The sequence below is a fragment of the Phragmites australis genome, chromosome 22 (assembly GCF_958298935.1).
Source record: "Phragmites australis chromosome 22, lpPhrAust1.1, whole genome shotgun sequence".
In the NCBI taxonomy this organism is placed as follows: Eukaryota; Viridiplantae; Streptophyta; class Magnoliopsida; order Poales; family Poaceae; genus Phragmites; species Phragmites australis.
The window spans coordinates 17,263,452-17,288,172 of NC_084942.1; the positions used below are offsets into that span (position 1 = coordinate 17,263,452).

A 24,721-nucleotide genomic window follows, 5' to 3' on the forward strand; every position below is an offset into this window, starting at 1 on the left:
ACGTCTTGGTTTGCTTGGAGGAAGGTGATGAGCTCGACTTCCTATTTAGGGTCAAGATTGACCCCAACCTTAACCATCTTTGATGGTTTAGATGGGTCGAGGGGCACTGCCTTGACGCAACCATCAGTCTTTTTGTTGTCGGTGCTGTCATTGGTCTTGCCTTTTGCGTCGTCGGATTTAGAAGTGCCAGCAAGACTCACAAGCTTAGAATCTTTGTCCTCGACGACACCTTGATGCCTTTGACACTTAGAATTTGTGTCCTTAGGAGTGGTGGCCACTCAACTGAAGTGTTCGACCATATCCAGGCTTTGCTTGTCGCATTTGACCGCTGCACGCTGATCTCCTTTAACTATAATGGTCCCATTGGGTCCCGTGATCTTGAGTGCTTGGTAGGCATAGTGAACCACTACCATGAACTTGCCCAGAATTGGGCAACCTAGGATCACATTGTACGCCGTCTCAAAGTCCGAGACATCGAATGTCAGCTTTTCTGTACGGAAGTTGTCAGGCATGCCAAATGTGACGCGAAGCTCGATCTGGATGAGAGGCATGGTTGATGAGTTGGGAGTTATACCGTCAAAAGGCTCAACTCCTATCCTAAGCTCTGTTCTCTGAATTCCCATCTTGTCCAAGGTTTTGGAGAAAATGAGGTTGAGTGAATTACCACCATCGACCAGAGTTCTGGAAACTTTGATGTTGAGTATGGTTAGCTGAACTACGACTGGGTATCGACCAAGATGTTGTACCGCAGCCGGATGGTCGGTTTGATCAAAGGTGACCGGCTGTTCCGACCACTTGAGATACCGAGAGGGCCCAATTAGGTCCAAGTTGACTTCTCGCTCGACCGCCTTGTACTACCTTTTGGACTCGTACGTGGAGGATCCTCCAAAGATGTGCGCCAAGCTGTGGTCAGCCTCGTGGAACTAGGGCTCGTCACCCTCAATGTTTGGCTTAACCTACTTATTACCACGCTCAGCATTTGCCTTAATCTTTTCATCAAGTTTCTTCTTCAACACATATCACTCGTTGAAGTCGTGTTGGATGCTTCAATGGATGGGACACCACTTTCCGCCACCTCGACTGAGGCCTTTGTTCTCACTAGAGTTGTGCGATTTGCTCCTGTCGACTGTAGCTATAGTCGTATCGGGACCCTTGCGCTTCTCACCAGGTTTGTTCTTCTTTCCTCCGCTCTCTAAGGACTCAGGTTTGTCCTTGCCAGATTGAAGGTTCTTAGCACGCACCTGAGCTTTTGCTTGTTTTCCACACTTGTCAGTCAACTCTAAAAGCTCTTTGACTGTACGGATCTTCCGAGTAGCCATCTTTCCACGTAGATCCGTGTCCTGAACGCCTCATTTGAAGGCGATGATTACCGACTCATCAAAGATGTCCGGGATCATGTTACGCCTGTCACTGAACCAGCGGATGAAATCTTGAAGGGATTCGTTGTTGCTCTGCTGCAATTGGTGGAGGTCATTCTCCATTCCTGGACGCTCGAATGTGCCTTAGAAATTAGCTATGAACTGAGCCTTAAGCTCTGCCCACAAACGAATCGAGTTGGCTGGCAAGTTTAGCCACTAGGACCTTGCGGGTCCATCAAAGGTGGTTAATAGGTAATTGGCTATTACTCGGTTGTCACCATTGGCTGCTTGAATAACAGTGGTGTAGATTTGCAACCACTCATTGGGATTGATCTACCCCTCGTACTTCTGGATCGGGCCCACTTTGAACTTCTCGGGCCACCAAATTGATCAAAGTTCGCGTATGGAAGCTTCGCAGCCCTCGTTGAACACTTTAGGAGGAGGTGGGGGGACTATCACACCTGTCTTTTCAAACAGGGGAGTCATGTCGACCATCTCGTCCTGTAGATCTGCAGTCGTAGTAGAGGCGATTGTCTTCGCGGCGTTCCTCACTATAGCTTTCGATCGCCGTACATAGATGATGCCGGTTGTGAGGAATACGGTTCCTTGGGTCTTCATGATTTCTGCGCCTATGGATATGGTAGCTACAGTTTGGCCCACAGTGTTGTGTTCGGGCTCGACCAGCTGAGCTTCCAGTCTAAGATTTCTCTACTCGCGAGTGTTTCTGCCTGTGGCTTCTCGAGCCGGGATAGTACCGACTAGGGGCCTGGAGTTGTGGGGATTGTTTGCTCGAGTAACTTGGATTTAAGCCACATCGAGTAGGATCTTGACATGATTGACCATAGGAGTTAGTGGATTCGCCGGATCTAATTCTGGAAGGGATCTGAGAATCAGATGAGCTCTTTGCATGTTAGCGTCCAGAGTACTGAATATGTCGCTACCGAGGCTCGGTTGCGGTCGAGCCGATGAAGCCTCATGGTGACTGTTAGGAGGGAGCTTGTCCCTTGAGCCGTGGGCTATCACAGGTGTAGGTACACCCATCGGAAGTCGTCGGGAAAAGCCAGGCGACATCTGCCTTCCTGTGATCCATCAGTGAAGGGTCGTGTCGGGTGTACGCAAGGCTACAGCTGCGGATGTTTCGGGTGGTAACTTGGCACTAGTACTGTTGGCAGCGATGGTTGTTGCCGGATCTTCAAGAATTTCCGCACCCTTGTTAACCATGGTGTTTGAATCCACCACCATTAGGTCAGTCAATGGGGAGTCGTCACCTCTAGTCATAAACACGAATCGATCTGTTCGACTGCTCTGGCTAGTGTTGGAGTCACCGTCGCCACCCTCGTTGCTATCGGTGTCCATACAGTGGAGAACATTAGGCTCCTCAGGATCCCACTCGAGATGTCCTACCTCACGGTACGCATTCAATGGTCTAGACATGAGGGTACCGGTGTGGATCAGTCCACCTTGATCGTCCCAACGAAAAACCATAGTTCCAAAAATGATCTCAGAGTCAACGGGAGGGGACTCAAAGATGTCCGTCGTCGACTTAAAGTGGTCGTAGAAGCCGATGTCGGAGAATCCGACACAAAAGTGATCCCGAGGCATGATTAATCCTACAAAACAGAAGAAGACCCCTACTTGGCGTGCCAACTGTCGAAGATTAGTTACCGATAATATGTCCGTAAATTGACTGGGTACCTTCGAGTGCAGGGATTAATCACAAGATGAGACATGCGATGAATACAGGTTCAGACCTCCAATTGGAGTAATACCCTACGTCCATGAGGGTGTTACTGCTGTATATTGATGATCTCGAGTACACGCAATGTGGCTAGGAATATTACAAGGAGTAGATCAGATATAATCTAACCTAGGGCTAAAGTTGTCGAGTAGCTCCTCTGTTGGGGTCTTGACGCTTGCCCCTCTCGCTCTTGTTCGTCTCCTCCCCCAGCCTTTTCGCCTTATATAGGGGTGAGATATCGACTCATATCCAGTCGTAGTCGACCAAGATGGGGTCATCATCACCTTCGGCTTCGACTACATCGATGAGTTAGAGTCGTCGTCATCTTCACCTTCGACATCGACTCAGGAAGGAGTCATCATCACCTTCAGCATCAGCATTGACTCAGAGGGAGTCCTTCCTCGCCTTCAGCTTCGGCATAGACCCGGAGATGGTCGTTGTCGCCTTCTCCTTCGTCGACTCCGACTATGTTGACCAGAGGTTTCAACTGGCAATGTTTTCCCTCTCTGTGTCCTCTCTATACTCCCTCTCTCCTCGATCTCTGTCTCTCTCTTAATACATGCATACAATTTACGTATGTACGGAATACATACCCATCCGTTCCTATTGATGATATATATATATATATATATATGAAGAAATAAAAAAAATGACTTTTTATATAAGCTAGTCATGAATATATATTATAGGATGTTAATCGGCTTCCAATTCGTCCTTTTTTGTTTTATTTTTTAGAGCTATCCGTTGACACATTTTGTCTCACAAAATCTGTCAAATTTTCAGCAAATCAAACACTGCCACATCACAAAGAACAAATCTGAAAGATAGCCCAACTAGAAATCTATCAGATTTATGTAGTAGGCCGATTCATACCTTAACGGGTCAAAAAAAACCTAGAACCCGATAACATCACAGCCCACAACATAAATGATCCAATAGCAATAATATTAAGGCCACAAATGATCAGATCAAATCATGCCCATAAACAAGCCCACAAACAGCAAACAAAACATGAACATAGATCAAATCACAAGCTACATTCAAATATAGCAGTCTACACTACTACAAAAAGCTCCTTCACTGCCGGCTCCAAAACACCCTTCACTGCCAGTTTTGGAGCCAGCAGTGGGCAACGGGCAGTGATAGTCGAGGACTATCACTGCCGACTCGGTGGACCGGCAGTGAAGAGGTATCACTGCTGGTTGAAGGATTGGGCCGACAGTGATTCACTGGAATCACTGCCAACTGAAGGTTTCAGCCAGCAGTGTTCTCCCTCTCTCTCTCTCTGTCCTCTCTATACTACCTCTCCTCAATCTCTCTGTCTCTCTCTTAATACATGCACACAATGATACATATATTTACTATAAATCAATAATAAAAGTATATTCATTAATACATAGTAATGAACACATATTACAAGTAAAGCATCAATAAACACACATATATACATAATAGTTCTCACAGGTCAGTCCTGAAAAGTCGGTCAAGTTGAGTCAGTCCAATATCTCTCTACCTCTCCTGTGATGAGGACCGCGTCTCCGCACTAACGACTAATGGCTTGTGTACGTCTAGGGACACAAGGGGGGCGATGGTGGTGGAGTAGAGGACCCGGCCATGCCTAATCAACTGCAGCGTCGCCTATGCTTCAGACTCACCGGTGTGTCAAAGACATCGAAGTCTGACGCCTGAACGCCTCTATGATTTGAGCCTTCGGCATCCTCCGCAACTCACTGACGGGCCACCCTCTCGTCCACCTCCTCCTAGGCACGTTTACGGGATGCTGCTTCTTGCTCCTCTGCAGTGCACAGCTGACAGACTAGCCTCTCATCCTCCTCCTCCTGTGCACGCTTACGGGATGCTGCTTCTTGCTCCTCCTTCGCATCATCGTTAGAAGGTCATTCTGTCAAAGAGTCGTTCGATGATACCAACTTCGCATCATACACAGTAATTCATATCATTCATTAATAAATAGAAATTAATGTCAACCATTAATATTGTGTTAATTGGTGAAATATAATATGTTGTCAAACCTCTTAGTAATCTTCCTTCTTATCGCATACTCTCTATTAGAAGGTACAGTGTAATAGAACCAGTGGCGACATGCATCATGCCGGCTGCAGACTGTCTCATTGGCCTCGCGGAGGAGTTCCTTAGCGAGGACAACCCGCCGTTGTACCGCACCCTCACGTTTCTTGACTTCAAGCGCATCTACAATGTTGTAAAATCCAGTCATAATCGATAGGGAGTTGTGTTCCGTTACGTTAAAGTAGATAAATCTGTTTTGAATACTGATCGTTCCGAGTTGAGTAACCAATCTAAACCTTCCTAATATGTAATTTCTTGATTTCAGGTGTATCAGGTTCAGACCTCTGATTGGAGTAATACCCTATGTCTGTGGGGGTGTTACTGCCACAATTCAAAAAACTGATGATAACCGCGATAACGACCTTCTCGGTCCGGTCCGGTTTCAGAAACTGAACGGTAACCGAATTTGAATTCAAAAATTCAAAAAAATTCAAAAACATAAAAAAAAATCTTAAAAAACTAGACACAATTCTAAGACCTTCTGTGAAATTGTTTTAAAAAATAATGTCGTTTGCATCATATTCTATAGGGAGGAAGTTTGAAAAAAATAAAAAATATTGAAGCGTGCGGCTCAGGTATTACCTCATGTTAAGGAAAAGTATAACATGCAAACACATATTTTTCTTGTGTAAAACATATTTTAAGAAAATCTTTAAAATTGATTTCACTTTATTTAGAGTTTTATTAATTTCTCTATGATTTTTACAAAGTTCACAAGCATAAAGTGAATATGTTAAGAAACATCACTGTAATTAACTTTTTCATGTCTACTATTATTTTTCCTACGTAAATAATAGTATAAATAAGCTAATGAAAATGGTTTCACTAATTTTTGAGGTGTGATGGGTCAGTTATGAATTAATCTAGTCGCAGCATATTTACACAATCATGCATATTACAATAACTAATTCATGAGTTCATGTATTTTTAAAAGACATAGGATCATGTAAGAAGACTAAAAAAATTAATTTCATGATTTTTGGATTAGCAAAGAGTAAACTATGCATTTAACTTGGTTTAAAAAATACAATTTTTCACAGAAAATTTTGAACTTTTTTATGAGTATAAATACTTTTATCATGTAGATCATGTTACAAGGAAACCAACAAAAATCGTTTTTACTTGATTTGAAGCTCAGATGAATTAGTTATTGATTTTACAAGATTGAGATAATTTTTGGATTTTTTATTGAACTTCACTGAAAATCGAGAAAACCGCTCGATAAATCGAGAAAACCGAGCGATTAACGAGAAAACCGAGCGGTTACCGATAATGCAGAAAATTTGAGAAAACCGCTCGATAAATCGCAAAAACCGCTCGGTAACCGGTCCAAACCGAACGGCTAAAATCGCGATTTTTTTCCAAATTTCAAATTTTGCCAAATGAATTTTCTCTGAATTTTTTTGAATTTTTGACCGGTAATCGCGGTTATCGCGAATTTTCGGTTACTGCCGGAGCTCGGTAACCGAGCTCCGGTCGGTAACCTTAACCTTGGTTGCTGCTGTATATTGATGATCTCGAGTACACGCAATGTGGCTAAGAATATTACAAGGAGTAGATCGGATCTAATCTAACCTAGAGCTAAAATTGCCGAGCAGCTCCTCTGTTGGGGTCTTGATGCTTGCCCCTCTCGCTCTTGTTCGTCTCCTCCCCTAGCCTTTCCACCTTATATAAGAGTGAGGTATCGACTCATATTCAGTCGTAATCGATAGAGAGTTATCTTTCTTAACGTTAAAGTAGGTAAATCTGTTTTGAATACTGATCTTTCTGAGTTGAATAACCAATCTAAACATTTCTAATATGTACTTTCTTGATTCCAGATGTATCAGGTACCGTTGATTCAGTTTCGTAATATCTGAAACTACCTAAAACGTATTATATATAACTGTCTATGTATGATATACTCTTTATATATATATATATATATATATATAGTTAAATATTTGATATAAACTACTGAAACGAGATGGATCCAAAGTGGTTACCAGAAATACTCTCGTCTGTTTTCTCTCTGCCGACTAGAGCGGCAAGTTTCATGCTGTCACTCTCTCACACACACAACTCGTTGCGCAACCTTTGGATCGGCGAGAAGTTTAATAATGTATTGCATACGCAGCAACTTCTTTCTGCCCAAAGCTCTCACTCTACGTCCACGCCTATAAAATAGCTCGTACAGCATGGTGTGAAGAACAGGAGCGAGCAAGCTAAGTGGCTTGCAGGTACCCTTTCTTGCTGCTCTCCGCCTCCGGATCCCGTACACCCTCCACCGATTCATCCATGGAGAATATGCTCCACTTAACCCCATCCCGTGGCTTGCTCCCGGACGAGTTTATCTTCTCGCCCGACCAGCTCCCGCCTGCCATCTCCGCGGCCGGTGTCTCCCTGCCCGTCGTCGACATGTCCCGCAGCCGCGACGAGGTTCGCCGCGCCATCCTCGACGCCGGCAAGGAGTTCGGCTTCTTCATGGCGAGTCCAAACTGCAAACCAAGCATCCTTAAGTTTCCCGTTAACTGGATGTCAATCCCAATTATTTCATTTGCATCGCGAGAATTAACCAAGTACTGCAGGCAGGGTTCAAAATTTCGCCGAATTTTTTTTTTCCTGACTGCAGGTCGTCAACCATGGCGTCTCGGAGGAGGCGATGCGGGACATGGAGGCGGTGTGTCAGGAGTTCTTCCAGCTACCGGCGGCGGATAAGGCTCACTTGTTCTCGGAGGATCCAAGCAAAGCCACCCGGATCTTCTCTGGCTCCATCTTTGAGACCGGGGGCGAGAACTACTGGCGGGACTGCCTCCGCCTTGCCTGCGCCTTCCCCGTCAGTGACAGCAGCAAGGACTGGCCCGACAAGCCCCAGAGGCTTCGGTAAGCTAGGGATCTCACCGATCAACTAGACAAATCATATATGTTCCATATCTCACTATCAGAAAGGGCCCTGATCATGCATATATAGGGAGGTTGTCGAGAAGTTCATCGTGCTGACGAGAGGCATGGGGATGGAGATACTGCGGCTGCTGTGCGAGGGCATGGGGCTCCGACCTGACTACTTGGAGGGGGACATCAGCGGCGGCGATGTGGTCCTCCACATCAACCATTACCCACCGTGCCCGAACCCGGAGACGACGCTCGGCCTGCCGCCGCACTGTGACCGCAACCTCCTCACCCTACTCCTCCCAAGCTTGGTTCCTGGACTCGAGGTCGCCTACAATGGCGACTGGATCAAGGTCGTGCCCGTGCCCAACTCCTTCGTCGTCAACTTCGGCTTGCAGCTCGAGGCAATTGATCACCTACTGACCTACGTACTTCTGGCCGTTGCTTCAAACTTTTCTTCATTTCCAGCAATATGACTGGTTAATCCTCGACGCAGGTTGTGACCAATGGGATGCTGAAGAGCATAGAGCACCGTGTGACGACCAACATGGCGGTGGCGAGGACAACGGTGGCGACGTGCATCATGCCGGCAGCAGACTGTCTCATTGGCCCCGCGGAGGAGTTCCTTAGCGAGGACAACCCGCCGTTGTACCGCACCCTCACGTTCCGCGACTTCAAGCGCATCTACAATGTTGTAAAATTGGGGTCATCGCTCAATCTTACCACAAACCTCAAGAACGTTCAGAAGGAGATATGAAGCAAATTAAAACAAAAGTCCGGCCTTCAGGCCGGCCATGGATTTCAGTGACATGGATCTCTAGCTCCTGGCCGGGATCCATGTACGTACGTACGTAATACATACCCGTCCGTCCCTGTTGATGATGATACCCAGCCGTCTGTACGTAATTAATATATATATATGAAGCAATAAATAAAAACGACTTTTTATATAAGCTAGTCATGAATATATATTATAGGATGTTAATCGGCTTCCTGCTCATCTTTTTTGTTTTATTTTTTATACCATCGAGGAGGACATACACAAGCCATACCCGACACTCACACACATGCGGCAACCGATACTTTTTTTTTACATGGAACAGTGAACAAAAGTTTCACCTCCCTGACCATATGGGCAAGAGTTGAACGGTCTTCTTCTTGACTTGTGGCTAGATGGATAACCGTGGTACTATCAGTTTCCACAATTATTGATGTTGATGTATATTGGAACACCAACTCAATACCCTCCTTGCAAGCCACAAGTTCTGCCTCTAGAGCATTTGAACAGAACGGAATTGATTTGCAGGCTGTAACAATTCTTTTTCCATCGCTATCCCGCAACACCATGCCAATACCCCCCATCCTGTATAGCAAAAGACCCATTAGCATTTAGCTTGTGCCAACCAGGTGGGGAGTGTGACCATGGTTTAGGCTCAGTTGGTGAACCAGTAGTATCCTGCCATTGTTTTTTTATCACTTCTAGAGAATTTGCAATGGCATGCTTACCTTTTGCCACATCCAAGTCCGGGTTATGCTTGATCATTAATAAAGATTGAACGTAGCTTTCCAAGAAGTGCTGGGACGCCTCCACAGGTGGCGTCGTTTTCTGGTGTACCACCTCATTCCATACATGCCAGACACGCCATAACAACATTAGCAGCATCATATGATCAGTCTGAGAAATGTTATCTAAAAGAATTAACAACCAATGCGTACCAGTGATTCGCAGTTGATCAGTCGATGGTATATGCCATAACTGGCGCATGGCATTCCATAGAGCTTGAGCATTTGGGCAGCGACAAAGAGCATGGTAAACATCCTCTTTTTCCATTCCGCACACACAGCAAGTATCATCTAGCTCAAGACGGCGTCACCATTTATTATCCCAAGTAGCCAGGCTGTTGGTAGCAGCTTTCCAAGCAAATATGCGTACCTTCTGCGGAACAGGACACTTCCAGATGTGATTCCACACAAGGTTGCATCCATCCGGTTGTGAGCTAGCAGCTTCACCTCCAACCTCTCTCCTCTAAATATCTACCGCTAATCTATAAGCGCTTCGCACTGTAAACATACCATTTTTCTCCAAGTGCCAAGCTAAAAAATCATTCCCACCTCTACAAGAAGTTTTGATTTTTACAATGTCATTTACATCGACAGTCATGAACGTATGACTGAGTTTCTGTAAATCCCAAGCACCATTCGCATCCAGGAAAGCCGAGGCCCGCTTAATTCTACAATTTCCTTGCTTGCTAATTACCCTACGAGATGTATTCCTTGGGATCCAAGGATCTCTCCACACTCTGATCAACTGTCCATTACTTACCCACCAAATCAGACCTTGCTTCAAGAGTTCCAAGCCATGTTCAATGGCTCGCCAAGTGGGCGAGGCATTTCCTATGAGCACCATATCACCCAAACAACCATTCAGATAATAGCGTGCCTTTAACACCCTGGCACAAAGACTATCTGGCTTTTCAATAAGTCTCCATGCTTGACGCGCCAACAAAGCTTGATTGAAAAGCTTCATGTCTAAATCCCATGCCTCCTCTGTCTTTTGAACAAGTAAGTTTGTCCCGTGCAATCCAATGAGTTTTCCTTTTTCTGTTCTCCACGCCCCACCAGAAATTCCTAGTGAGCCTTGTAAGGTCTTCTAACACCGACTCCGGAAGCTTGAACACCCCTATAACATATACCGAGATAGCTTGTGCCACTGTCTTAATCATGATTTTCTTGCCTCCACTAGACAAATGATTATCTCCCCACTGGATAAGCCTTTTGCTTAGCTGTGCTTGAAGGCTTTGAAATTTACCTTTCTTCATATGGCCCTCAGGAGTTGGTAATCCCAAATACTTGGTTTCAAAAGCTTCTTGCACAATGCTAAGCATTGTTTTAATTTCCTCTTGGTTATCACTTGGACAGGACTCACCGAACATGATTGAACACTTGGCCAGATTGATTAGCTGTCCTGTTCCCTTTGTGTAGCTTTCCAAAATCTTCTTGACATTAGCAGCCTGAAAAATATTTGCCTTGAAAAATAGTAAGGTATCATCTGCAAACAAGAGATGGGATACCCCCGACGCATTGCGACAAACTCGGACTGGAGTTATATTACCTTTATCCACCTCAACCTTGATCAAGGACGACAGACCATCAGCAACAAAAAGAAATAGAAAGGGGACAGGGGGTCACCTTGTCTTAAGCCACGTGTCGGAACAAATACATCCAATAGAGCTCCATTGAATTTTATAGAGTATCTCACCGAGGTCACACATGTCATGATCCAATCGACCCATCGGCGAGCGAAGCCTATTTTAAACATCGCTTGTTCCAAAAAAAACTCCAGTCCACACGGTCATAAGCCTTCGACAAGTCCAACTTATATGCACAAAAGGATTTTTCTGGTTTCCTTGTGTTATGTATATGGTGTATGCATTCAAAAGCCACCAAGGCATTATCTGTTATCATGCGCCCCTGCACAAAAGCACTCTGATTTGGCGATATAATTTTATCTAACAAAGGCCCCATCCTATTGACCAAACACTTTGAAACAATTTTATAAAGAATATTGCATAGGCATATAGACCGAAAATCCTTCAGATCAACCGGGTTGTCAACTTTTGGGATCAAAACAATAGATGTATTATTTACTCCCTCTGGCATTACCCCTGTTTCAAAAAATCTGAATACAGTGCCAATTATTTTGTGCTTCACCGTCCCCCAGTTTCTTTGGTAAAATTTCGCAGGGAAGCCATCCGGCCCTAGCACCTTAATCGGCCCAATCTAGAAAAGAGCATTTGATATCTCCTCCTCCGTGAATTCCCCACAAAGCATCGCATTCATCTCTTCAGTAACATGTTTATCAAATAATTGGATGATTGTATTAGGGTCCAGTGAATGGTCTTTCATATACATCTCCTTGAAATATGAAGTAGCCATTCTTTCCAATGCATCGGGGGTTGTTTGTATGCTTCCATCTGTATCTCGCAATTTTAAAATTTTGTTCTTTCTTGCTCTCCAGACTGCCTTGTTTTGGAAGAACCTTGTATTTATCTCCTTTTAGCCAATTGATTATGGACCTTTGTAACCAAAGCATTTCCTCTCTATACAGAAGCTCATTCATTTGGTCTTCTACTCGTCTTACATCTCTCCTGTCCATCTGTCCTGCTTGGAGTGCATTCAATTTTTCTCTTAGCTTCTCAATTTGCCTCTGTACATTGCCAAACTTTCTTCTTCCCCATGACTGCAAGGTATTCATAATTGTACCCATAGCCTTACTAATTTGTCCCAAGTCTGATTTGGATCCTGCATCACGCCAAGCATCCGAAATAATTTCAGGCAGCTCAACTTCTTGTTCCCACATAATTTCATAGTGCCGGCACTTCCTTCTATTAATGATCTTGGATTCTTGTTGTAACTGAACCAAAATGAGACAATGATCAGAACAAGGTGAAATAAGATGTGTTACTGCAGCAGCACTGAAAAGATCTCTCCATGAATCATTAGCAACAGCTCTGTCCAGCCTAACCCTCACATTCCTTCTGCCATCTCTTATGTTATTATATGTAAAAGGATAACCTTCAAACCTCAAGTCCTTTAAGTCACAATCATGAAGCACATTCCTGAAGGCCTGCATATGGCGCTCAGATCTCAGATTCTGTGAAGCATGCTCAAACTACCATAAGGCCTCATTGAAATCCCCCATCACCATCCAAGGAAGATCTGACCTTTGTTTGATATCACATAATAAGGATCACATGAGGTGCGCAACTGGTACTTAACGCATGTACAACTCTCAGTTATCAAACTGAAAGTTGTTCTTGTTTTTCTAACATCCTCTGTGCCTCAACGGTACGGTGGAAGCGTCATCTCACGACAACCTAGGTAGATGGCAAGTGCTCTGGCTTCAGTAGCAAGCACGCCATCTCACGGCGCCCTCACTGGCGTCCTCGGCGATCTACTGCGTATTACTTCCATTATCTAAAAAAATCTCATTTATATTCCACACCTATTTTTGCACCATTTACTTTTCACATTTACCTTTCCCAAAATTGTTTTATTTAGGTTGTAAGATTAGAACTTAGAGTGCAAAACTTTATTACGATAGAGTAGTCACACTAGATAAACTTAGAGTATATTTGAATAAAAAATTATTTATATTTATCTAATTAAATTCAGCCAAATAGCTAATTTTTGGAATCCATAATTCAGGGTTGTTTGGCACAGCTCCAGCTTCGAATCTATGCTGGATTTCGAGTTTGTATGATAAAATAAGATAGTTTAAACTTTTATTTTTCGTTCAAAATAAAAGTCATTCAAAATAAAAATCAGATGGCTCAACTAAATACCCTCGGTCCATCTACAGCTCTAGATCCAAGATTCTTCAAGCTAGATTTGATCAGCTGCAAGAAATCTTGAATCTGAAATGCCAAACGGGGCCTCAGCCCCTCTCTTAGAGCATCATCTTCCTTTACAATTTCTATCCGAGTCTACGGCTCTCATTCGAACGTTTTAGGCTTCATCGCTTAGTAAGAAAGTGATGTCTAGGAACGTGATGGACATTGGTTTAGATGTTTGGAGGATAGAAAATGTCAACGTGAACCCCTTACGTGGGCCTGACAATCCTACAAAAGTCGATAAAAAAGAGTTGCAATGACAGAAACTGAAGCATGTGCGGTATGTGACGTTGTGGTGTTTCCGGTCTACATGGCTATGGTCTTTTGTTTTAACAGAGTTTAGAGCTACTGCATCTTTTAAAGTATCAAAATTTTAACTGCACACACTCGAAGACAATGTCTATTTTCGACCAATCAACATCTGAAGTTGTTGAGGAAAGTTACCATTGACAATTCGACTATAGTATGTGTGGGTGACACTTCCACCAATAAAAAACATGAAAAACATCAGAAAATGTCAACGAACACTCTATTATGGATTTATGGTATTATTTTTAACTGATGGATATATACAAGGACCTTCATGCATATCCCTCAATATACAAGGGCCTCATAAACAGATTCTCCAAATACAAGGGCCTATGTGACCACTTTGCAAGTACATAATAGATGACAAACAGGGCCGGTCAGTTGCATCCTCCTTAAAACTGGTGCAGACAAGATTATGTTCACCAATCACCATCAAGGCCTGAAAATAAGGCAAATATGACATTGTGAAGATTACTTTCAATACTCATTATGTAGTGCAAGATAGAACCATTAAGTCCTGAAAAGAACCGAGCTAATTACGGTTAGGAACATTTCAATACCCATTATATACTGAAAGACATGACTGAGCTAACTAGGACCTATATAAAGAGCTGAGCTAATTAGTTACGGTAAGGAGCAAAAACTTAGGTCACATAGGCAAGATTGGCAATATATTGACACTTGCACTTATTCTTATTCTCGTTTATGCCTATGTGACCATATTATGGATTATAATTTAGTTGTGATCCATAACAATCTTCTCTTATATCTAATACCACGTTGAATTTGATGCAGGGGACGATTCACCAAAAATCTCAAACTACTGATTAAAGGTAAACAATGCACTAACTCGCAAGTTTCTTGGTTCATTTTGTTACATTACCGTGATTGATTTGCGTAAGGATGAAATCGGCTTTTTTCTTGTTCTAGTTGTGCTTTCTTTTTAGACCAACAATCGTGCTTTATTTGTTGTCACATATACGTACCTGCTGAAGGATGCATTGCCAACACGAATACAATGTTTCTCCCATCTCACACTGCACCAGTACTTTATGTTTTTTCTTAATTCACCCTTTTTATCTAGGTTTATTCAAAAAGTATTGCCGCATCTACAAAGGGAGCTATAAATTTGTATTTGGTATGAATCTTTTTGTATCATGTGATGTGAACATCCATGGTCAAGTGGATGTGGATGTTTTCTTATACAAACATGTTCATGATCAATTTGTTGCTATAAGCTAAGTTTGTGATAAACTTTGGTACCAAGAAAGTGGTAATATTAAACATGCCTTATTCTACTATAGACCAACAAAATAAGGTCATTTACTCCTGAAATATAGTATTTTTAGGATTTGTTGAAATAATCATTATTTTTTTACTTTTTGCAAAAATAATCCGTGGTTTTAAGATCATCATTTAATTACAGGAGAACGTTTGCAGTGCTGTACTGCTGTCTCAACTCATGTTCTTTCAATAAGCCATGCTTATTGGTTTCAAGGAACAGAACATACCTACAGCCACATACGTATGTGTACTATATATCTCTAGTTTAGGTTCCCGTGTGCACAAACACGAGCTTGAGAAATCTGAAAGTTTTCCTCTGAAACGGATACGCATCTGACATGGGGAGTTTACCCTTTACCATCTAACAAGCTTAGCGGTCATTTCAGTAAACATCTGAAATGAATGTTGGTTAAGCTTCAGATTCTGAAGTAACAATCACTAGGAGAGTGACAGATCGTAAATATTGGGGATTCCACCGAAATCTTTATCACTTGGTCTGGTTTTACAAACATGTTTCCTTTCATTTGGTGCTTCCTTTCATCTGGTGGACTGTTGATTGCTCCCCCGTTGCCAAGCCACACATGCAACCATGTTTCAATATAGGACCTTACTTGGTTAGTGAAAACACATCGGTCTAACAAATGCATTGGTGTTTCTGATTGGTCTTTGCAAAGCGGGCAAAGTGGGTTGTGTTCCCAGCCGTGCTTAGCAAGATTATCTGCCATTAGGATCCGATGGTACAAAGCCGTCCATGCGAAGAAGATGGCCTTAGGCTCTGCATGCGCTTTCCATATGTTTGATGATTTGAAGTTGGTGTAAGCTCCCACAAAATGCATGTTGTAGACCGTTCTGGTGTTGTATTCTCCTGATGATGTCCACATCCATATAATATCATCTCTACAATTTTGTCGCAGGGTGGCTTGCTGAATTTCAGCCCAGAGCACCACGAACTCCTCTGTCTGCTGCATTGTGCTCATGTTCGTCACCGATCTGATACAATTTTCTTGCAGTTCATAACAGAATTGCTTGAAGTATCACCGAGCTGATCGAATTTGTGCCTCCTGAAATTGCTTGAAGTATCTTTGGCATGGGAGGCATGTCGACTTCTATCAGCCCCTCAAGAATTTGGATGACTTGTCCCATTGTCGGTCTGTTGGACTCGTCATTTTGCATACACCAACAAGCAACTCGGCAAGCTCTTTCAGCTTCTTCGAAACTGATGGTATCCTGTACGTTGTGATCCACCAGACATTATATTGCACATTTCCCTCAAGGAGCTTAGTCACAACTTGTATTGGGAAATAGGTAGTATCATTGGTATATTCTCTCGAATTTCTCCTTCCAAATATGATTTCTATCAGAACCATACCATAACTGTAAACATGTACTTTGGATGAGAGCACCTCCAGCAATCCATTCAGGAGCAAGATATCCTATAGTTCCTCTCATCATGGGTAAGACTCGACTGCAATCCCGTGCCGCAAATTTTGCCATCCCAAAATCAACAATTTAGGAACAAATGATGATGAGCACCCGACAAGATGCCCTAATTTTCCCTCTCTTTCATGGTACCAAACCAAAAGAATTAACACTTCTCTGAATATTCTTTACTCAGTTTCTGCAGCGAGGAATAATTTCTTCTATGTGCAGCCAATAGAAAACTAGTTCAGAGATAAACTATTTTTCGGTTGATGAATAATGTCTGGCAACACTATAACAGCAGTAGTATCAACTCCATGGGATTCAGGATCAGTCACAACAAGTAGTACTCGAAAATAGCATCAGAACATCACAACATTAGATGGATATCACAGCAGACAATATGGCAACTAGAACTTGTGCAAAATTGAATCACCAACTCGCAAAGAAGCAGTAGGAACAAAAATAGAATTTGAACCCAACAATTCCAGCAGATGCAAACCAAGAGTTATGGTTCTCCACCTGCGACTCCAGTGAAGCACGATAAGAGAAGAAGAATCCCCCAGCAGGAATTCGTAGCGCACCCGGAAACAAGGTTCTGATCTCACACTCAACTACAATCTCACAAAGATCGGTAAAATATTCAACTTTGATTAGGAGGAAGATGGGATAGCCATCCTCTAGGGTTTCCTAGACTCACCAGTGAAAATACACGCTAACTCAACCTACCGACCATAGATGGGCCTCGACCCTGGATATAGGCATGCAAGCCGACTTGGACACGACACAAAACATAGTACTACAGAAAATGTCAACACTGCCGGTTCAAAATTGATATCATTACTAGTTTTTGAATCAGCAGTGAATAAGCGACAGTGATAATACAGGATTATCATTGTCGGCTCCAGAACTGGTAGTGATCAGGGTCGGCTCTGGGCCAGGGCAAGGGGTGCGACTGCCTAGGGCCCAAGCCAAAGGGGGGCCCAAGTCTGCTGCACTTGCTGTCTTTCCTTCTGTCCCAGTCTCCCGTGCGGGCGTGCGGCCAGGCCAGTAGCCCAGTAGCCCAGTACAAGCTGCTGTGCACATGCAGTCATACCGTCACCGTGATGGGCTGATGACTCGTGAAGCTATGATGTTGTTTGCCAGTTGCCTACTTGCCTCGGCCAGTCGCCCTCGGTGCAAATCATAAGCCCGCAGATTGCACACGGCACTCCGCACCGCACATCGCAGTGCCAGCGTCGAAGGGGACAGCCGCCAGCCGCCAGCCGAATCAGACAGCAGTCGCGCCATGCGTTCGTGCCGTGCGGCTATGCCGCCGATCGCCTATTCGGCTATTCGCGGATTCGCTTGCCTCGCCCTCGCGCTTGTCGCCTTGTCGACAATCGTCTTCCGCGTGACTGGTGAGATCATCTTTATCCTATTTACTTATTTCGTTTGTGATTTGTCTGGACTTAATTTGTACGGTTATTCAGTTAGTATAACTATAGTATAAACTCAGAAAATACTATTGATTGTTATCTATTTAGTCCGCAAATTAAGTTGTTCATTAACTAATAGATGATCCATTGCCCATTGGTTAGGTCGTTAGGGTTCTTGTTGCTTACTTTTCTTTCTAATTTTAGGTGTTAGAATGTTGCCTAAGAAGCATTTTGTCGGGTGCTGAGAAAAGGAAAAAAAAGAAAATGAGAAGATCAGTTTATTGAATCGCAAAAGGGTGCTATACATAAGTTCTTTTCAGTTTCAAGTAATGTTGTTCCTGGTGATAATCCTGAAGAGGTAGATGATTGTAGTACAGAAGATCAAGGGCAGGAACCTAATCATAATTTAAATGCAGAAGTTGATGTCAATAAGGATGCTACAGGGGAACAAAATTTACCGCTTTCATCTGATACTGAAAATTCAAATGCTGATGAACAAAAAGATTCTTGTTAGCTATCTATGATCCTAGAACATGGGACAATCTTGACAATAGAGGAAGAGATATCTTAATTGAAAAAGGGACTGTGAGAGAATTAAATTTGCAGTTCCCTTCGGATAGCAGTGGTAGACATTTTTCATATGCTTACTACTCCAGAAAGTTAAATAATGGCGAGGTTGTTGATAGAAAGTGGTTGGTTTACTCTAAGCATGTGGACAAAGTTTACTGTTTTTGCTGCCAATTGTTCAAATCAAATCAGACCAAAACTTTGTTGGCATATGATGGATTGAGGGACTGGAAGCATCTCAGTGGGAGACTCAAACAACATGAGAACAATGTTGAGCATATAGCAAACATGAATACTTGGAATGAACTTAGGTTGAGGTTAAGTAAAAATCAGACAATTGATGATGATTTGCAACGGGAAATTGCAAAGGAAAAAGAGCGTTGGAGACAGGTTTTGGTAAGAATAGTTTCTGCTGTGAAGTTTCTTGCTAAACATAATTTGGCCTTTCGAGGATCAAATGAGAAACTTTATCAGGATAACAATGGTAATTTTCTGGGCACAATTGAAATGATTGCTGAATTTGATTCTGTGATGCAAGAACACATTAGACGCATTCAAAATAATGAATTCATCATTATTATCTTGGCCACAATATTCAGAATGAGTTAATTTCTCTTCTTGCTCATGCCGTGAAAAGTTTTATTTTAAGGATCATCAAGGATGCCAAGTATTTCTCTATTATCTTGGATTGTACCCCAGATGTGATCTATGAAGAACAAATGACTCTAATTGTGCGGTGTGTCAATATGTCAAGTAACATTCCGAGAGTGGAGGAGTTCTTTCTAGAGTTCTTAAAGGTGGATGACACATCAGAATTGGGGCTTTTTAACAAATTGATGAATGCATTGGACTCTCTTGATTTGAATGTCGATGATGTGAGAGGTCAAGGTTATGACAATGGTTCTAATATGAAGGGAAAACACCAAGGTGTTCAGAAGCGTTTGCTTGAAATTAATCCAAGAGCATTATATATGCCATGTGCATGTCATAGTCTAAATCTCACTCTTTGTGATATGGCGAAATCTTGCAGCAAAGCTATTTCATTCTTCGGTGTTATACAATGGATATAAGCATTGTTTTCATGTTCGACTAAAAGGTGGAAGATTTTGCTTGACAATGTTCCAAAACTAACTGTCAAATATTTATCTAATACTCGTTGGGAGAGTCGAATAAACAGTGTCCAAGCTATCAGGTACCAAACTCCCCAAATAAGGTCAGCTTTGTTGGGACTGGAGACATCTTCTACTGATGACCCAAAAGCAGTGAGTGATGCTCAATCTTTGATAACTGCACTTGAGAATTTTGAATTTTTAATTGGTATAGTTATTTGGCATGACATTTTATTTTCTATAAATATGGTGAGCAAGAAGTTGCAGTCTAAGATTGTGTGTATGGATGCTACTCTCAAACAAATCGAAGGGTCATCTTATTTTTTAAGAGGTACAGAAATGAAGGCTTCACTTCTAGTATTGACATTGCAAAAGCCATTGCATCTGAATTGGATATAGAGCCAAAATTTCCTACAAAATGTCAAGGTAAAAGAAAGAAGAATTTTGATGAAGAAAATGACCAAAATGAAGAACCACAGTCAGCTATAGAATCATTCAGAGTTAATTACTTTCTAGTCATGATTGATGTTGCAATTGCTTCATTGACTATTCGATTTGAGCAGTTGAAGGCATTTGAAAATGTGTTTGGATTCTTATTCAACTCAAAAAATCTGAAGTCCTTGGATGATACTGATCTACGGAAATGTTGCACTACTTTTGTAGAAGCTTTTTCTTATGATAACTCATCTGATGTTGAGTTAAATGATTTTTTCTCTGAATTAAAAGTGCTGCAAGTAACTTTACCAGATGGTTTGATGTCAGCACCTGAGATTCTTCAGTTCGTTACAGTTGTAGATTGCTATCCAAATGTCTCTGTTGCCTATCGGGTCCTTTTAACTGTACCTGTGACTGTAGCTTCAGCTGAAAGAAGTTTCTCAAAATTAAAATTACTGAAAAACTATTTGAGATCAACTATGTCACAGGAAAGATTGAATGGTTTGGCTATGTGCTGCATTGAGAAGAATATCTTGGACAACATTGATCTCGATATTGTCCTTAATGATTTTGCATCAAGAAATGCCCGAAGGAATTGTTTTTTATGAGAGACATTGGGTATTTATCGTCTCCTCTTTTGTGAAACATTGTCAATGGAGTCATTTGAGTTTGGTTCTCGTTCTTATTTGAGGTAATCATACTAGTTTTATTTTGCTATTTTTTTAGTTTTTTATTGTACTATTGACATTATTCATCGAGAATTAAGAACATGTTGAAAGTTAACTCTTACTAGTTACTTCTTGGTTTATCATGTTAGCAATGTTCATTTGTGTCACTTTAAAGGATGAATGGTTTATAAACTATACAAGTGAAAAGAATATTTAGCCTTAAGGGCCTATAGTGCCGAGTTCGTCCTAGGGCCCTCGAAACTGTAGAGCCGGCCCTGGTAGTGATACAATCTATCACTACAGGTCCTTTCTCATTCTGATCGATTTGTATAGTTATCACTACCGGTTCTATCTACGAACCAGCAGTGAACCAGCAGTGATACTCAATTCAGTAGAAAAAATAAAAAATTAAACATTCATGCATTAATCTAAAGGAGATTAGTATTACTAATGATTATATTAATATTATTTATACTAATTACATCAAAAAGCTACCATCATGCAGACGACAGCGCAAAATCCTAACGTGCATGTCGTCTAACCTAGTTAACTAGCTAGCTAGTAGTCGTGCTCGAGTTGGAACTCAACCTATGAACAGAAGTACATGGCCTCGTCGCCGTCATCATCCTCGTCCTCGTCGCCACTGTCGTCGGCGTCAGTGTCGTCTTCCTCCTCGTCCTCGTCCTCCTCCTACTCTGATGAGCTTGTCTGAGCCTTCTTGGCGCTCGACGGACTGTCGATGAACTCGTCCCACACCTCGTCATTCGACAAGGGGAATCCCAGCGATGAAATGTCGGAATTGGACGAGGTGGGTGGTGCCTCGTCCAATGGGGCCTCCTACTCCACGAACAAGGATGTGGGTGTGGGAGGTGTCCTCGGAGAAGGTGGTGGAAGCGGCAGCACATCCATATGGATCGCGTGTGGGAGGTGGAGGTGGCCAGCGATGGGCGAGAGAGAGAGAGAGAGAACGAGAGCGCGTGAGAGAGAGCGAGCGAGTAGAGTGAAAGAGTGAGCGAGGATCACTCACATTTAAAATCGCGCGTGTGAAGCTTGGCAGTCACACGCGTAAAGACGTACAAATTTTTAGGATCACTACCGGTTCGTAAACCCAACTAGAAGCGATAGCCATTATCATTGCCAGTTCTTTAGATACAACCAGCAGTGATAATTTGAATCTCACTGCCGGTTAGTAATACGAACCGGTAATGATGTATCACTGTCAGTTCTTGTTACTAACCAGCAGAGTTAATCACTATCACTACCGGTTCTTACTGGCTCAAATTTTTTATGTGCAATTGGAGCTTACGAACTGACAGTGATATATTATCACTGACAGTTATTTTTGAACTGGTAGTAAAGAAAGGGCGTGGATGACCAATGACACCTCATGCGACCAAGTCTGAGGCACAAACAGACTCAACCAGGATTAGAACTCATACCATGAATAATAAAATAATATGGCTACGGATTAACTCATACCATGAATAATAAAATAATATGGCTACTTTGCTAATACGCGTAGCTTAACTTTCTCAATTAAACAAGCCTGATTCTAACCGACGTGTACAAACATAAGACTCGTACCTACCAAAATAAATATTTTAGATTGCAATTTGGACTGTCATAGACCCAATCCGAACTATGTGTTACTTGCTTGCTTCTCTTCTTTGTGCAATTGACACCCATGAATATTTTCTTGCACTAAAGATCAGCACCTAGGTTGTTCTCTCCCTCCTTGTATTACTTATCAAAACTAAGGGGGAAAATCAAACTGAATAGTTGAACATTTCAGGGAATCACCAACAGGATTAAATGAAGACTAGATGGTCACATCAAATGATGCATCCAAAAGAATGTTTTGCGGCTTAATATCACAACGTATGATGCGGTCCAGGCAATTCTCATGCAAGTAGGCTAATCCTCTAGCAATACCGAGTGCTATTCTGTACCCAGTAATCCAACTCAAGGATGTGCCACTACTCTGAAACAGATGGGCATCAAGAGAACGATTTGACATGTACTCATAGGCAAGCAATCTTTTACTATTTTTGCAGCAAAATCCAAGTAACTTAACCAAGTTAATATGCTGGATCATTCCTATCGAACGCACTTCTGCCCTGAATTTCTTCTCTCCTCGGCGAGCACCATCAAGCCTTTTAACCGCGATAACAATAGAGTCAGGTAAAACACCCTTAAACACAGAACCGAAGCTACCACCTCCTAATTTTTCCGAGAAGTTTTTTGTTACATGCTGCGAATCCTTGTATCTAAAAGCAACTATCCCACCTCTGATTTTGCATGGACTTCTCTTTCTCCTGACAGAGATGGAAACAATTACAAACAAAGACAAAATAGTAAAATTGGTTGCAGCAGTCACAAACCCAATTATGAGTCCTCTCTTGTCTTTTGAACTTTCAAACTCTCTGGCAGCAAGCCAAAGGTAAAGAATTATTTCATGGCACTTCTGTTATATTGACGTGCAATGTTAAGCAATTCAGACTTCCAAACACTGCATGTATCATAGTAGGAATATGCATAGCATGAACAATCACCAAGGCAAGCTTGTGCACATTCATCAGCGCTTCCAACTTCTAGATATTTGACATTACCAAGTAATCTAACATCACTTATTGCATAGAATTTGTCCTGAGACCACTTGTGCTTTGGTTGCTACCACAGTTCAAAGGAATGCTCCTCTCGCATCCGCCGGTTCGATCCCCCAGCTCCCAATCTTGAGGTGACCTGATGGAGAAACCCTTCATTCAGCTGCAGAATTGGAGCAAGTCATCCCTGCAGATTGTAAATGGAACACAGACAGCATACACATTGCACTGAACTCCTAGTTGATAGTCTTGCTGGTTGTGTTCACCGGCTCGACCAGGGTATGGACTGGTTGCCTTGGAGACGCAACACCTCCTAGTTGTTTGGAAGAATCCGAGCGCGAACTTGCCGCTGTAGGAGACGAGCTTGTTGGTTGGGTGATCTCGGCTAACCACCTAAGCTAACTAACTTTGACCGAGATAAAAGGGGGCGTTGACCCACCATCACGTGTGTGCCTTGATCGGAGGCCAACACTAACCGACGCATGGCTTGATCCCAGGCCGCCCGAGCTTATAAGAAGGAGGGGCCACAACATCTAAAAAAACCCTAATGACTAATAGCACCCAGTTAACACTCCTAAAGGTTTTACCGATCAAGAGAAGCTCGGCAGCGGCTTGAAGACCAACGCGCCACTACTGACGTTCAAAAACAACTACATCGGCAATGACATCAACAGCATGCCTGCATCACGTAGGCGGGGGTCTTCGCGGCCTCAAAGGCATTCTACAACTGGGTATGTGATTTTTAGTGCAAATCTAGGTGTTCGTGTCCTAAGGCTAGTCAATCCAATGATATAATTGAGAATTATGCCTACATTTGGTATCAGAGCCACCTAGCCTAATGCATGAACCCTAAGCTCCCAATTTAGCCTTAATTATGCCTCGGATTAGTCAAATTTGATGTTAATTATGCTTCTGTTAATGATGATTAGCTCATGTTCTAGCCAAAATTGTGCACGGTTAATGATGTTTAGCCTCAATTAGCCTATGTCCACATGTTTATCTCTCAGATTAATGCTAATTGGTCCTCTGTTACCCCTAATTGCTCATGTTTTCGTCATGATTATACCTCTGTTAGCCGTGGTTAATCATAATTAAGTTTTATGGTTATGTTTATGTGATTGATCTCTCTTGGATTCGATGGGTAGCATGTAGAAGGAGAGGAGTTCAAAGCAATTCCATGTAACCCTAAGAACAATTCCTAAATCCCCCCAACATCCGAAACCCTAGATCCCCACATCCCCAATTATAAGAACCCTAGAACAATTGGGGATCGATGCTTGCCTTTCGGTTGTTGTGGTTGTCGGATCCATCGTGTGTGCGCCGTCACGCTTCACGCGTTGTCGCCACACCCTCCTCAGCTCCTGCAGCCGCACACCATAGCTTCCGTGTGCGTGCTGTGGGAGACCCACTTGACATCACCGCCCATTGCGCGCTGCCAAGAAAGTTCCCCGCCTTCACCGCCTCCAT

General features: G+C 42.7%; 2 protein-coding genes and 1 pseudogene across 3 annotated transcripts; 1 reads left to right on the plus strand and 2 right to left on the minus strand.

Moving 5' to 3' along the window:
- Positions 1-278: 278 nt before the first annotated feature.
- Positions 279-623, minus strand: LOC133904545 (uncharacterized). Its single transcript, XM_062346038.1, has one exon. The coding sequence runs from the start codon at positions 621-623 to the stop codon at positions 279-281; it is 345 nt and encodes a 114-aa protein (XP_062202022.1).
- A 6,798-nt stretch (positions 624-7,421) lies between these two features.
- Positions 7,422-9,039, plus strand: LOC133904314 (2'-deoxymugineic-acid 2'-dioxygenase-like). 2 transcript variants are annotated; one of them, XM_062345781.1, is made up of 4 exons: positions 7,422-7,647; positions 7,793-8,043; positions 8,132-8,402; positions 8,546-9,039. In XM_062345781.1, exons 1-4 carry the CDS (start codon positions 7,459-7,461, stop codon positions 8,804-8,806), a joined length of 972 nt encoding a protein of 323 aa, XP_062201765.1. In that variant the 5' UTR covers positions 7,422-7,458; the 3' UTR covers positions 8,807-9,039. The 2 variants fall into 2 exon arrangements, with proteins under 2 accessions (XP_062201765.1, XP_062201764.1); XM_062345780.1 differs by having other exon boundaries at positions 7,432-7,647; positions 8,132-8,453.
- A 7,105-nt stretch (positions 9,040-16,144) lies between these two features.
- LOC133904546 (G-type lectin S-receptor-like serine/threonine-protein kinase At2g19130) lies at positions 16,145-24,721 on the minus strand (annotated as a pseudogene).

Excerpts from the sequence above, each read along its gene's own strand:
- LOC133904545 (XM_062346038.1), bottom strand. The coding sequence starts at position 623 with ATGGGAATTCAGAGAACAGAGCTTAGGATAGGAGTTGAGCCTTTTGAC.
- LOC133904314 (XM_062345780.1), top strand. The coding sequence starts at position 7,459 with ATGGAGAATATGCTCCACTTAACCCCATCCCGTGGCTTGCTCCCGGAC. Across the intron at positions 7,648-7,792 it reads AGGAGTTCGGCTTCTTCATG|GTCGTCAACCATGGCGTCTC; the intron begins GCGAGTCCAAAC and ends TCCTGACTGCAG. Across the intron at positions 8,044-8,131 it reads GACAAGCCCCAGAGGCTTCG|GGAGGTTGTCGAGAAGTTCA; the intron begins GTAAGCTAGGGA and ends ATGCATATATAG.